This window comes from Euprymna scolopes, chromosome 1 (genome assembly GCF_053919585.1).
Source record: "Euprymna scolopes isolate OS-2025 chromosome 1, ASM5391958v1, whole genome shotgun sequence".
NCBI lineage: Eukaryota > Metazoa > Mollusca > Cephalopoda > Sepiida > Sepiolidae > Euprymna > Euprymna scolopes.
This window is the reverse complement of record NC_136482.1, coordinates 160,564,889-160,577,517: the sequence shown is the minus strand read 5'-3', so window position 1 is coordinate 160,577,517 and position 12,629 is coordinate 160,564,889. Positions and strand designations below refer to the sequence as shown.

Genomic DNA, 12,629 nt, shown 5'->3' with positions numbered 1-12,629 from the left:
AATATAAATTTCAAACAAAATAAATGCAAATAAATGCTGTTACCCAATATGTAGTAATCCCTTATATATTCCTTATTCAATAAAATTTTATTTTTTTTAATCCTTCAGAATAGAGAATAAGGTTAAATAAACCGTAGCTACCATGCCAGTAAATAAAGAAATATTATGTAAAACGGTTTGAAGGTATGAAGAGACTATTTCCGGGCGATAAGGGTAAATAACTCCATCATATTTAGTTATCTCCCTTGACCAGTAAGTGGTCTTAATTCAATACTGATGTCGGGCAAGCAGTTAACAAATTACATAAACTGCCAAAAGGTGTTGAATGAAAATTTTGAGTGTTTAATTGATTTGGCACATGTGCACCGTTAGAATATAACTTTTTTGTTTCTAGTCTGAAGAGCGCACATCAGAAGGGGAAACGATGCAATTATACAAGAGGGAGACAATTGAAGAATTCTGTAAACTTTTTCAAAGGATTTTTCCAAAAATGGCCGTAAATACACTGGATGTGAATATCTTGTGACAAAAATTGAAAACTTAAAAAAAAAAAAAAAAAAAAAAATCCATTTTCTTAATTTCATTTTAATTCAATAAATGTGTGAAAAAACTTTCTGAAAACCAAAACACACATTTCATTACTGACAACCTTTATTTTATGTAAAAAACATTAAAATAATTTCTATTTAAAAAATTTATTTTAATTCAATAAATGTTCTGCTTATTAATATTTTATTTCATGTTGTTGACATTTGTTAAGATTTGGAAAATTTTAGGAAATTATTGCCTTCCCTGCTGATGTGCGCTCTCCAAACTGAAACCAGAAAAGTTCTGTGACAGTAGTGCATAAGTACCATCTTCTTCTATAATATCAATCTCACCTGTCTGTTTAAATGTATGTATGTATGTATGTATGTATGCTTCGCAAAAACTTTTGACAGAGGCGACGAATTTTCATGAGATTGGTATTATTTTGAAGCTTGACCCTTCGGACGACAAATATTAAAAAAATTGGCCAAAAACATTACTTCCTTAGCCCTCAACTGGGCACTTTTCTACAGGGATGGGTCACTTTTTTTGCCTCTTTTCGATTGTCTAGCCTTAATTTAAACCTACGTCACTTCTGGTTTGGCAATGGGCACAACAGCTCACGCTTCACATTTTTTTTACACTTTCTTTTCCTCCTTCACGGTACGGGTTCGAGCCTGCCTGCCTACTACCACTGTTATTTATTTAATTATTTATTTTTTTTTGCGCTCACAATTTTCCTTTTCTTTTTTTACTCAACCAATACCTTTACACACACCTCCACTTTCTTTTCCACCTTTGCGTCATGAGTTTGAGTCTGCCTGCCTGCCTACTACAACTTTTTTTAATTTATTTTTTTAATTTTTGCTCAACACACACATCCGGGCAATGCCGGTCACCCAGGCTAGTTTATTTTTAAAATGATGACCAACATTTAAAATGATCGCAAACATTTAAAATGATGGCAAATTAAGGAAAAACAATTACGAAAAACAGGATATGGGCTGTGCTACATTTTTTTTAGATAGAATTTTCAAGTTAAATTCAATTTTTATGATATCATTTGCTGGTTAAATTGTTAGATGAAAGTACAGAATAGTTACAACACACACTCATGTTAAAAATGCTTTTCTAAATTGTTACAATATTTTTGCAATATAATGGGGTATGATCCCGCATAGTCGGGAGATTCTATTTATAAACGATGCTACTAGGAACTGACAAATCAAATTAATTCACGTTCTGCTACCAACCAATCAGAAACTAGAATTGCTCCATAAATATTAAACCTTTCTGTAGCAATTTTGCATATGTTTTTTCCGTCTAAACACGGGAAGCATCTTTTGCTTTGTAGTTTCCAACTCAAGAACTGTCTACTGCATACCAGTTAACTCCCAGGACTTGTGTAGAACAACAAACCATCGGAAACTGTTCTGTCTACTGCAAACCAGTCACCTCTCAGGATTTGTGTAGAACAACGAACCATCAGAAACTGTTCTGAAACTAAACATGGCTTACACTTCTAGAGGTTATGGGCCCAGCGTGCGTCTTTATTTCGATGGATCTGAATCAAAATTCGAATTGTGGCAAGTAAAATTTCTAGGATATCTTCAAATTCAAAAGCTACACAAAGTACTTCAAACACAACCTGAAAACAGAAACGACCCAGACTTCATTGAAAAGAACGCAATTGTCTTTGCAGAATTAATACAGTGCTGAGATGACCGAAGTCGATCACTGGTAATGAGAGAAGCCCTGGACGATGGCTGCAAAGCATTGAACATATTGAGAGAGCATTATTTATCGAACAGAAAACCCAAAATTATTTCTTTATATACTGAACTGACCTCTCTAAAATGAGTGGAAGCTGAAACTATTACTGATTATATTATAAGAGCTGAAACGACTGCAAATTCTTTAAAAATGTCTGGTGAAGTTATAAGCGATAGTCTGTTAATTTCCATGGTCCTTAAGGGATTACTGAGTGATTTCAAGCCATTTACCACCATCATAACCCAGAAAGAAAAACCCATGACTTTTAGCCAATTCAAGGTAGCATTCAGAAGTTATGAAGAAACTGAAAAAAATGATCACTGAAAAAAACGAATCTACAAATATCATGAAATTTAAAAATGCACACATAAAAACACCAAAATCAAATTATACCCATGCTAGGAATAAAAACCGCAACTTTGCCAAAAACAATTTTTCTCCTAAGAAAAATACAAAAATTATTTGCTATAATTGTGGACGACTTAATCACAAGAGTTTCCAATGTAGATACAGGACTCAAAATGGTGACTCCATTAAAAATGTGGAGAGCTCCATTAGCAAACATACATTCTCATTTTAATGCTTCAACAAACAATAATAATTTTCTTGCTGATTGTGGTGCCACGGCATGTGATTACAAAGGAATCTGATTTTATCAATTTTTTACCCCAACTTTAAGCCACAAAATCATTTTGTAGAGCTAGCTGACGGGAGTCGAGTAAATGATATCATTTTGAAAAGAGGTGATGCTCAAATCTCGCTAAGAAACAATAAAGGTGAATTATGTTTCTGTATTCTAGAAAATGCTTTTCTAATCCCAAAATTTAAACAAAATATATTTTCTGTACAAGCTGCCACTAAACAATGTGCAAATATAAACTTTAGCCCCAATAAATCAAACCTAGTGTACCCGAATGGAGCTGTATTCAACATTAAAGTTGATGGAATGAAAATACAAACATCAAAAAACTTCAACTGCAACGTCTGTACGCAGAGGAAAATGACAAACTATCAAAGCAAGATACCAGACGCCCAAAAAATCCTATCAATGGTGCATTGTGACTTGAACGGTCTCATGGAACCGATGGCCAGAGAACATTATAGATATGTGTTGAATTTCATAGATGATTCAGGTTTAATAATGGTTTATTTTTTAAAGAACAAATCTGATACCTTGCTAGCAACTAAAAAATATTTAGCCTACATGGCTCCCTACGGTGAAGTAAAGTGTATTTGCTCTGACAACAGTACGGATTTCACTAATAAAGACTTTGAACTTTTACTAATTAACCATCGTATCAAGCATGAAAAATCAGCTCCTAGATCGCCACACCAAAACAGGACTGCGGAACGAGCATAGCAGACACTTTTTGAAATGACAAGCTGTCTACTCATTGAATCAAAACTCTCCAAAAACCTCTGGACGTACGCACTTATGGCGGCTGCCTATATACGCAACAGGTGCTTTAACAAAACACTTCTAGAGGTTATGGGCCCAGCACACTTCCACTGATAGAATTTTCAAGTTAAATTCAATTTTTATGATATCATTTGCTGGTTAAATTGTTAGGTGAAATTACAACACACACTCATGTAAAGAATGCTTTTCTAAATAATGCTATTATTTCAGCACTATTGGTATTATGCACAAGTACCGAAACAGTTATTGTATGGTAATTTCAATGAAAAAAAAAAAAAGGAGTACTTGTGCTGTGAAAAATATTTACACAGGAGATAGACCCTAAAGGACATCAAATTTGCAACGCTAAAACACTTACCTTGAATGGATTTCTCGATTTTGTCAGGGTTTGCATAAGCAATCCACTTTTGCATACCGATTGGACTGGTAGAGACCTTTCCATATCCATCCTCCTTAACAGAGGTAAATCAAGAATTTGGAATAACGAATTACACTTCGCCGTAAAGTAGAAAGTTCAATTATAGTTCATGTCAGAAATTGTTCCGAATCAGTAATTTCTCATGACAGTTCCTGACTGGGAATTAATTCAAGCTCCCCGCGATGGGGAGCCACAGAAAGCATGAGTTTCCGAAATGCTTTCTGCCAGAATAAAGTGGGAGGAGATCCCTTGAAATGGATATGATTAAATTAAGTCTATTCAGTTCAACGACAAATCAAAAACTAATCTATCACGCCTTTAAATTTAGCGCCGCTGATGATAATTGCATTTAAATAAAAAAAAAAATGGAAAAAAGAAAACATTCAATAAAACTCCTGAAATGCAATAGCGGAAGTGCCCTAAGCATTTACAAATTTCAACAATGCAGTTTACAAACCGTGCTGAAATAATGTTATCATTTAGAAAGCCATTCTCAAAATAGACAACGTGAAAGCTGACAATTTAATAAACAAAAGATACCATTTGCCAATTGTTGATTGTAACAATTTCATTGGCCATGCATTTCAGCATCTTTCTGTGGTTTACATAACCTACCGGAATATGCTGATTATAACGTAGCCGCTAATCTACACAAGAACCCATAGACTTTATGAAGAAACTAATAAAAGTGAACACGTGCATTTGCAACAACCTGGGTATGATGCTAATGAAGGCAGAATTTTCAACCCTCCTAGCAAATAATAACAGTCAAAACTTGTAAAATAAAATTGATTCATCGTAATTTTTCCTGTATTCTCAAGATGCTAAAAAAAAAAAAAAATCTAATTTTTTTTTTACTCTTCCTAAAACCAGTGAATTTTTCCAAAAAGTTCACATAAAAAGCTAAAAACAAGAAAAATGGAACCGAATGTCATTTCTACATATTGACGTAATTAATGAAAATTCGATTTTTTTAATTTTTCAAGGGTGTGAGTTCCATATAGAAATGTTGTTTTAATTTGAATAAAATAAAATATGAATCAAGTGCACTTGAAAGCCAAATCACAACGTAATATTAGGAAAATAAACAAACATTTTACTTGTTTGAAATCTATAACGTATTTATTATATAGGTTATAAATTTCAAACAAGTAAAATATTTTTTATTTTCCTAATATTATGTTGTGATTTGGCTTTCAAACGCATTTGATTCATATTTTATTTTTAAATTCTCTCAAAAAATCAAATAATTGATCGATTTCGTTAATTTTATTACACTTTTTTTAAAAAGCTGAACTATATATAAACTGAAATAAAATAATATACAAAAAAAAAATTCTAATATTTTTGTCAGTTTTATTTCAGTGTAAAATAAAGAATATTTATATGCAATTTAAAACCTGGTCCTTCCTCTTCAATACAGAGTCAAAATTATGATGACGTCACTTTTGTCGAATGGTTTTGTAAACAAAAAAGTGTAACTTAACAAAAACCTTAAAATCTTAAACATTTTTATTCGAAAAGTTTTTTGCAGGATGTCTACAAGATTGCTCCCCATCTCTAAATTTCAATTTTCATTTTTTTAAACTTTTTTTCCGGTTAATCCGCACACATAAAGCAAAGGAACTAAATTATGTTTCCTCGCGTAAAGATTAGTGATGGATCGATTTCAATATTTTTACCCCTGATTCCGATACACATACCGATTCCATACTAAATTACTGATTCCAATTCTTTATAAATCTCTAAATATTTAACTACATGGTTGTATTTTTTCTGATTACCGTAAAAACACTCATGTTAAATGTGCAAATATTTTCCTTAACGTAAAAATATACTTGTGGGGGATGATCTATCGATTTTAACTTCACTTGTGATTTAAAATCAATAAATATTTATTATTTTATCATTATTACTAGTAATGAAAGATTTTGCTTTAAACAAAATTAAATAATAAATACAACTAAAAGAATCGTTTTGGCATCGAAAAATTGGTACAATTTTTTCCGATTCCGATTAATTGTCCCAACACTAGTAGAGATACAGAAAACTGGCTGAAACGTTCAAGAACATCACTATATAAAGATCTGCCACAAAAATCAAATCAGTTTTCTCGTTTCCCCAAGACCGGATGTCAGAATAACTCCACCACTGAAAGGCGTTAAAATCCCATGTCTTAAATTAGTGTGCTACACACATGCACCTTAATCCTCGTCATGGAAAATTACCATATTGAATGAGAATTTAATTCTACCTTTTTAAACAACGTTATTTTGAACCACTGTTTTTTTTATGTGATGAATACATACGCTTTCGCCCTCATGATTATGGACTATCCATTTTTCTCTCAGAAAATGATCACATTTATTTCAAGCCACATGTGTGACGCTCTGGACACAGAAATATCAATTTTAAATTTCATGCTATTCTCACGAAATCCGCACCTTGCTAATCCTGCATAACGAACACTCAACACAAGAAAACACTTACATTGGAACGATTCGAACTAATATTCCTAACACATAAATAAATGTTGTTTATTTCAAATTAATAAAGTGATTTCAAGTTCTTTGTCAAGTGTTATTATTTTCTGGAGTTCTATATTTTTATTTTTATGTACGTGAGGATGTGATCTGGTGACACCCTTCTACTGATCGGCGATCTTGTTAAATTTACCTTTAACGGTCCCTTGGATACCCTACTACCTTCAACTTCAAAAGATTTCTGCACCTGCAATCTCGGTTGTAAAAATTGATAGATCCCGATTACAAATTGGTGAACGCCCTTACAAATTGGTTAACTACTCCATGGGTCCTACAAATCGGTAACCCTGACTACAAAAGCAACACGCAAGCTCTGCACAACCTCCTACAAATAAAACAATTTTTGAACTTGATATAAATAATATTTTTGTTGGGTTTAAATACAAAGTTATTTTAAATGATTATGGTCATATATTTTTCCAACGCTAAAATAGGACATTTCCAATTTATATTTGGGGCAAACAAGTATTTTTTAATTCACAACAAATAATTGTTACCAAAGGCAAGCAATAATTTATTAAAGAAAAGATATATATATATATATATATATATATATATATATATATATATATAGAGAGAGAGAGAGAGAGAGGGGGGGGAGGAAGAAGAAAGTTCCCTTCGTAACCCCTTTTTAAGACGGGAATATTTACTGGTCACGTGAGAGTGTCGCTATTTTCTTCTCAATGATGGCCATAAAGTGGGTGTTCAATTTAAGTAGAATGTGAAAACTGATCCCCGACGATAAGACCAATAAAAAATTGCTTTTTTCAAAAATTTATTTCTTTAATCTGAAAGTTAAGTCTGTAATCGATGAGATTAACCGGAAAAAAGGTTTAAAATATGAAAATTGTGGAATTTAGAGGTGGAGGGGGCAATCTCGCAGACGTCCGCCGTTTTTTTTCTTACAATTTAACAGATTATAGCAATGAGATTAAAAAATAAAAATAAAAAATGCTGCATTTATATCTCTCCCTCCTCATTTAATTAAATCTCAATAAAATAAATTCGAGTTAGGACAAATGGTCTGGGGGAAAATAACAAGTCGCGTTTTTTTTTAGGAGCTCTTTTGGGTAAATTGTCAGCGAATTCTTAAAAAGTATCGTACAAAAATATATCAAATATATTTTAGGAATAACCTATTATAAAAATAAATTCAGAAAGTGCCAAAAATTTGTGAAGATCTGACTGATTTGTGATAGAATTTCTCAACATTCGGTGCGTTATTTTTAAGGTGCGTTAATTTAATGGTTTCAAAATATGAAGACGATTTCCTATAATGTTTTTAATTATCAGCAGCTCTTTAATCAAGTTTCATTATGTTGCTATTTACTTGCCTCCCCACGAGGACAGAGTTAGACAATGTCGGTTTTTAATGTGGGAGGGGAATCCAGCTCCCCCAAAAGGGGCACTACGGATAGGAACAAAAATAAGATTGTCTCATTCTAGAAGGATTTCTCCGACATTGACCGAGGACAGAAAAGATAAAGTGGAGTATCAGGACAGACTACACTTTGTTATTGGGTAAAACGCCAAGGAATTTGAAGCATAGATAATCTCAATCATCGAAATGTTTTTTGCTGCTACCCTAAACACTAACTTCCAATTTGGCTTACTTTACAAACGTTCGATATAATTTACATTTTCGAATTATCATTTTAGACCCCCCCCCCCATTAATGTTTTGGTGATTTCTCTGTGGTCGTACGAAATTCATAAGTGATTTTGAAATAAGTGTCAATTCGAAAGTTATTTCAGGTTAGAATTAAAATTTATTTTATTTTTTTAAAATCTTCCTAACCTGAAGAAAAACACGCTCAGTCACGCCACTCAACCGATATTTTAAAGCAAAAACGGATGTGCACTTTCCCTTAAGTTTGCTCCACACTCATGCATTTTTTTTTTCGTCCACAGCCAGAGACGAGTTAACAAACCGCCCCGCCTGCATCCTAAATGGTTTTCTAAATTTGCACAGGGATGTTAAAATGCACAAGTGCCACGTTCTTAATTTGTGTTTTATTATAACAAATTACAATATTGGTTTAGAAATGTTAAATTAGTTATTACTGAACAAAGTTTTAAAATATTCAACCGGTGCATCAATCATCATCGCATCACACAAACAGCTGTGAAATTGATTACAATTAGAGCAAATCAAAATTTGAATACGCATTGTAATAAATAATGAATCGTTAAAAAATAAATAAATAAATCAAGACTATTTTTCTTGTGCAGAAGTAGTTGAAAAACTGAGAAAGTTCCTTAAAAAGTAGACACTTTTGAGCAACACTTTTTTTTATGTCGAGGCAATAATATATATATATATATATATATACGTATATATATATATATATATATATTAAGAAATGCTGGGGTCATTCCGGGGTGGAAAGGGTGGACAAGAAAACAGAGTAAATACTCACTCATCTGGACTGGTGTATTGGTCGCCGCCCATAAAACCATACCGATCAACATTCCGTACAGGAGGAACACCATTTTGCTTGGTGTTAGATAAAGAGTCGAATGAAGATTTGTTGGTACTATTTTCATGATCGTCTTCCCCTTCGGATGTACCTTCTTCAAAAGATGTCGGTCTGTCTGGACGAGCATTGGCCATAGTCTAGTTTTAGTTATGGAAATTATATTTATAAATTAATACGGAATCTGATCGTATATTGCTGTTGTTGTTGCAATCCTTGCATCGATTTTATCGTTAAAAATAGTTACTCTTTTATAGATGTATTGTTCACTTTAGAAAATTAAATGGTTGTGTAAAAATTGTGCATAAAATTGCAGGAGTTCGCCGAATAAACAACGGTTAAAATAATTAATTTCCAATTAAAATGTCCCTTTTAAGTTTTGTACATATATAAATTAAAAGGAAAAACATCAGTGTGTGAAAAACTTACGTGTGGTTATCATATTACACGGAATTGTGTATATATAAATCATGCAGGATATACTGACATAGATTGTCAAGAGGATGAGTTTGTCCGGAAAATAAACTGGACGCAGTGACCTTTAGCCCCTCATTATTATCATTTTTTAATGGAAAATGCATTGAAATTCCTTCTGTCATGATTACGATTTTTTTTTTTTTTTTGCTCCCCTTTTCCAGGTATAATATTTTTTTTTTTTATCTCCTTTTACTCAAAAATAGGTGAGGTAAATATAAGTCAACACATTTACAATATTTGTCCGAAAATATGAAGGCATTTGTCGTCGATTTCGAGTTTGTAAGCATTTTTCATCCGCTTTTAATTAGATGACATTTTTTTTTTAATTGGACCTGTTTTCTTGTGCTTGGCCAACAATTTCGGCGGCGGAAGTTAAAGAGTTTTTTTTTTTTTTGTGTGTTGTTTTGTTTTTTTTATCTGCGCATGTTTTCACGTACAGTGGTCAGTTTACACTGTTATTAATATGCTCGGCTACAGTCGTTTAATCCGTTGTCTTTCTAAATTATTGTTAAAATATATTTAATTAACTTAAATTGTAATGAGATTACTATCAGGCGTAAAACGCGTTTCCGTAAAATAACCGGAACTGTTTATTTTTGGTTTTAACTTTTCTTTTCTACGGAAGAACAACTATGACCAATTTTAATAAAACCTAATATCAGAATATTTGGTGTTACATCAAAACATTTTAATTATATTAAAATGCATACATATATAATTGTAAATTAAACCTTTTAATTTAAAAAAAAATATATATTTAACAATATTTCAAGGCTATTTGAATAGAAAAATGTGACAAGTTTACATCAAAGATAGGCTTTCATAAAGATTCACACAGTTCGTCTGGAGACACATCACCACCATACAAAATATTTACAGTAAAAAAAAAATAGATCGCCGATGCACTCTCAATTCAGAGTGTATAACTTGCCATTTTATAGGAAAAAAACTCTCCATATTTTTATGTGTAGTACTTTTGAAATAAAATTAAAAGCTTAAAGTTTGAAAATCGTCGAACAACAGATGTGAGCTGGTACGAAATGACATCATTAAATAGTGCGTCATATCATAAAGTAGTGTGTAAGATTGCGCGTGTCGCATTCTGAGCCTACTACAAAGAGCGTGCAGAACTCAGACTTTTTTGAATGTTGTACATTTAAAAAAAAAAAATATTGATTGATTTTTTTAAAGCATTTTGTACCGACTTAATGATTCGATTGTACAAATTAAAAGTACGATCGAGCTTTGTCTGATCGCTTTACACATCTGATCAGGGGAATTGGGAGGACCAGATGCGAGAATCGCGATAGATACACAAGAAATGGCGACTGCGATGAGTGCTGCAAGCAAGAGAAAAGGTCGAACTAATGCCGGTGGAAGGTTTGTATTGTGTCTCGACATTAAATCGTAATAATCGCAGATACACTGGAAATGTCAGCCATTACTGCATGGGATGAAAGAAGAGAGTTTGAACATATTGTGTGTACATGCAGGTATGAGAGGTGTCCTTGAAATCTATTTATTGGTTCAATGTCTAACATCACCTATGCGTGTCTCTCCTGCCATTTTTATCCACGAGGAGTTTAGTGCATCCCATTTCTCATTAAGAAAAACATTTAACATGGGAGTATTTTTATTTTTTATCAAAAATTCCACAAATGCTTTCTTTTTATACTACCATTATTTTTGTCTTCCTCTTTGGAAGGCTTTATGCATAAATTAAGTTGAATCTGGACCGATTTTATAAACCTATCATCACTGACTAGTGTTTCTTCGTTGCAGGTGTTCACAAAGTCGGGGTTCATTCTACGCATAAATAATTATTGGCAATTTAGCCCCGATTATTTGGCCACTAGAATTGTGTGTGTGTGTTTTTTTCCCCCATTTTTTATTCCTCTCTACTTTAGTGAATATTTAATATTCTCTCCAAGAAAAAAATATATATTAGCGCATTTATTTTTGTCTTGCTAAATTCAGACAAAATACGCAATAGAACTCGCGTATTTTCAATGTCATGTGATCCACGAAAAGAGAGTAAAACATTTTATTACTATAAACAACCATAAATTTTGCAAATTTCGAATCGTTTATCTCTCTCTAAAAGAAAAAAAAAGAAAAAAAAAAACTTGTTGCTGTGACTAAAATTGCTAATCACTTAAATTAAATTTTAATTCTGACATTAGATTTTATTTTTAAAATTGTTCCTTTAACTTTTAAATAACCATGTTTAGCCATTTTTTTTTTTTTTTGTCAGATTGAAGACGATGTGGTACGTTTTAAAAATGAGCAGAAATTTTATCGAAAAACATTAGTTTTTAATTTTGTTTCCATCAAATGGAGAGGTAGGATTACATTAATCCCCAAACCGAGGCATAAAAATATTTTTAACGAATAATTTTATAACGAAAAATAAAACTATAGCTTTTTAAATAACCAATTCGATTAACCAAAACCTCTGTTGAATCCGATAATATACATGTTGATCGATATTTTAGTAAATGTCATTATTTAACAACCTCGGAAGGGGGGAGGGGATTGCAAAATGTATCCTAATTCATAGTCAAGTGTTTTACATGATCCGATGTCATTTAATTAGAACAGTAAGTTCGAGTTTATTTTTTTCCATTCTTGTTGGCCGTCGAAAATGAGAAACGGGTTCATTGCAAGAAATAAAAACCACCTTGCAGTGAAAACCTTATTCAACATCATTTCATCTTTAAAAAGTGATTCATTTGAGGCAGTAGATACAGTTTTAACAATAATCTAGTTTCATTCTAATGAAGAAAAACGAGTTATTTTTTTTTTCCGTTTTATAAACATCATTTGAGCAAATCTTTGCCCCCCCCTCTATGTTTTAAAAATGATACCCATATCATGTTCGGTCCTGGATAGGACCTTAAATTATATCCGATAGTGAGGCCCCAGCTTGCGGGATTTGTGGAGCCACTCTTTAATTGCCATTGCTCTCAGGTCCACTCTGACCCGGAGAGTGGT

At 32.4% G+C, this 12,629-nt stretch overlaps 2 protein-coding genes across 11 annotated transcripts in view; one reads left to right on the top strand and one right to left on the bottom strand.

Annotated features, from left to right (window-relative positions):
- Positions 1-10,200, bottom strand: part of LOC145276950 (uncharacterized) — a 95,407-nt gene extending 85,207 nt beyond the window's left edge. Inside the window, exon 1 of the mRNA XM_080128468.1 lies at positions 9,102-10,200. Within this exon, the coding sequence (XP_079984594.1) occupies positions 9,102-9,295 (194 nt within the window). The 5' untranslated portion in view covers positions 9,296-10,200. The remainder of the gene's footprint in view (positions 1-9,101) is intronic.
- Positions 10,201-10,695: 495 nt separating this feature from the next.
- LOC145276914 (uncharacterized) overlaps positions 10,696-12,629 on the top strand; it is a 229,912-nt gene continuing 227,978 nt past the window's right edge. For 7 of the 10 annotated variants that reach the window (XR_013868060.1, XM_080128431.1, XM_080128404.1 and 4 more), the window contains exon 1: positions 10,696-11,015. Coding sequence is in view for 6 of the 10 variants with exons in the window: in XM_080128431.1 (XP_079984557.1) it covers positions 10,957-11,015 (59 nt within the window). In the remaining 4 variants the exon portion in view is untranslated. The remainder of the gene's footprint in view (positions 11,016-12,629) is intronic. The other 3 variants (XM_080128454.1, XM_080128447.1, XM_080128423.1) reach the window with 1 other exon arrangement.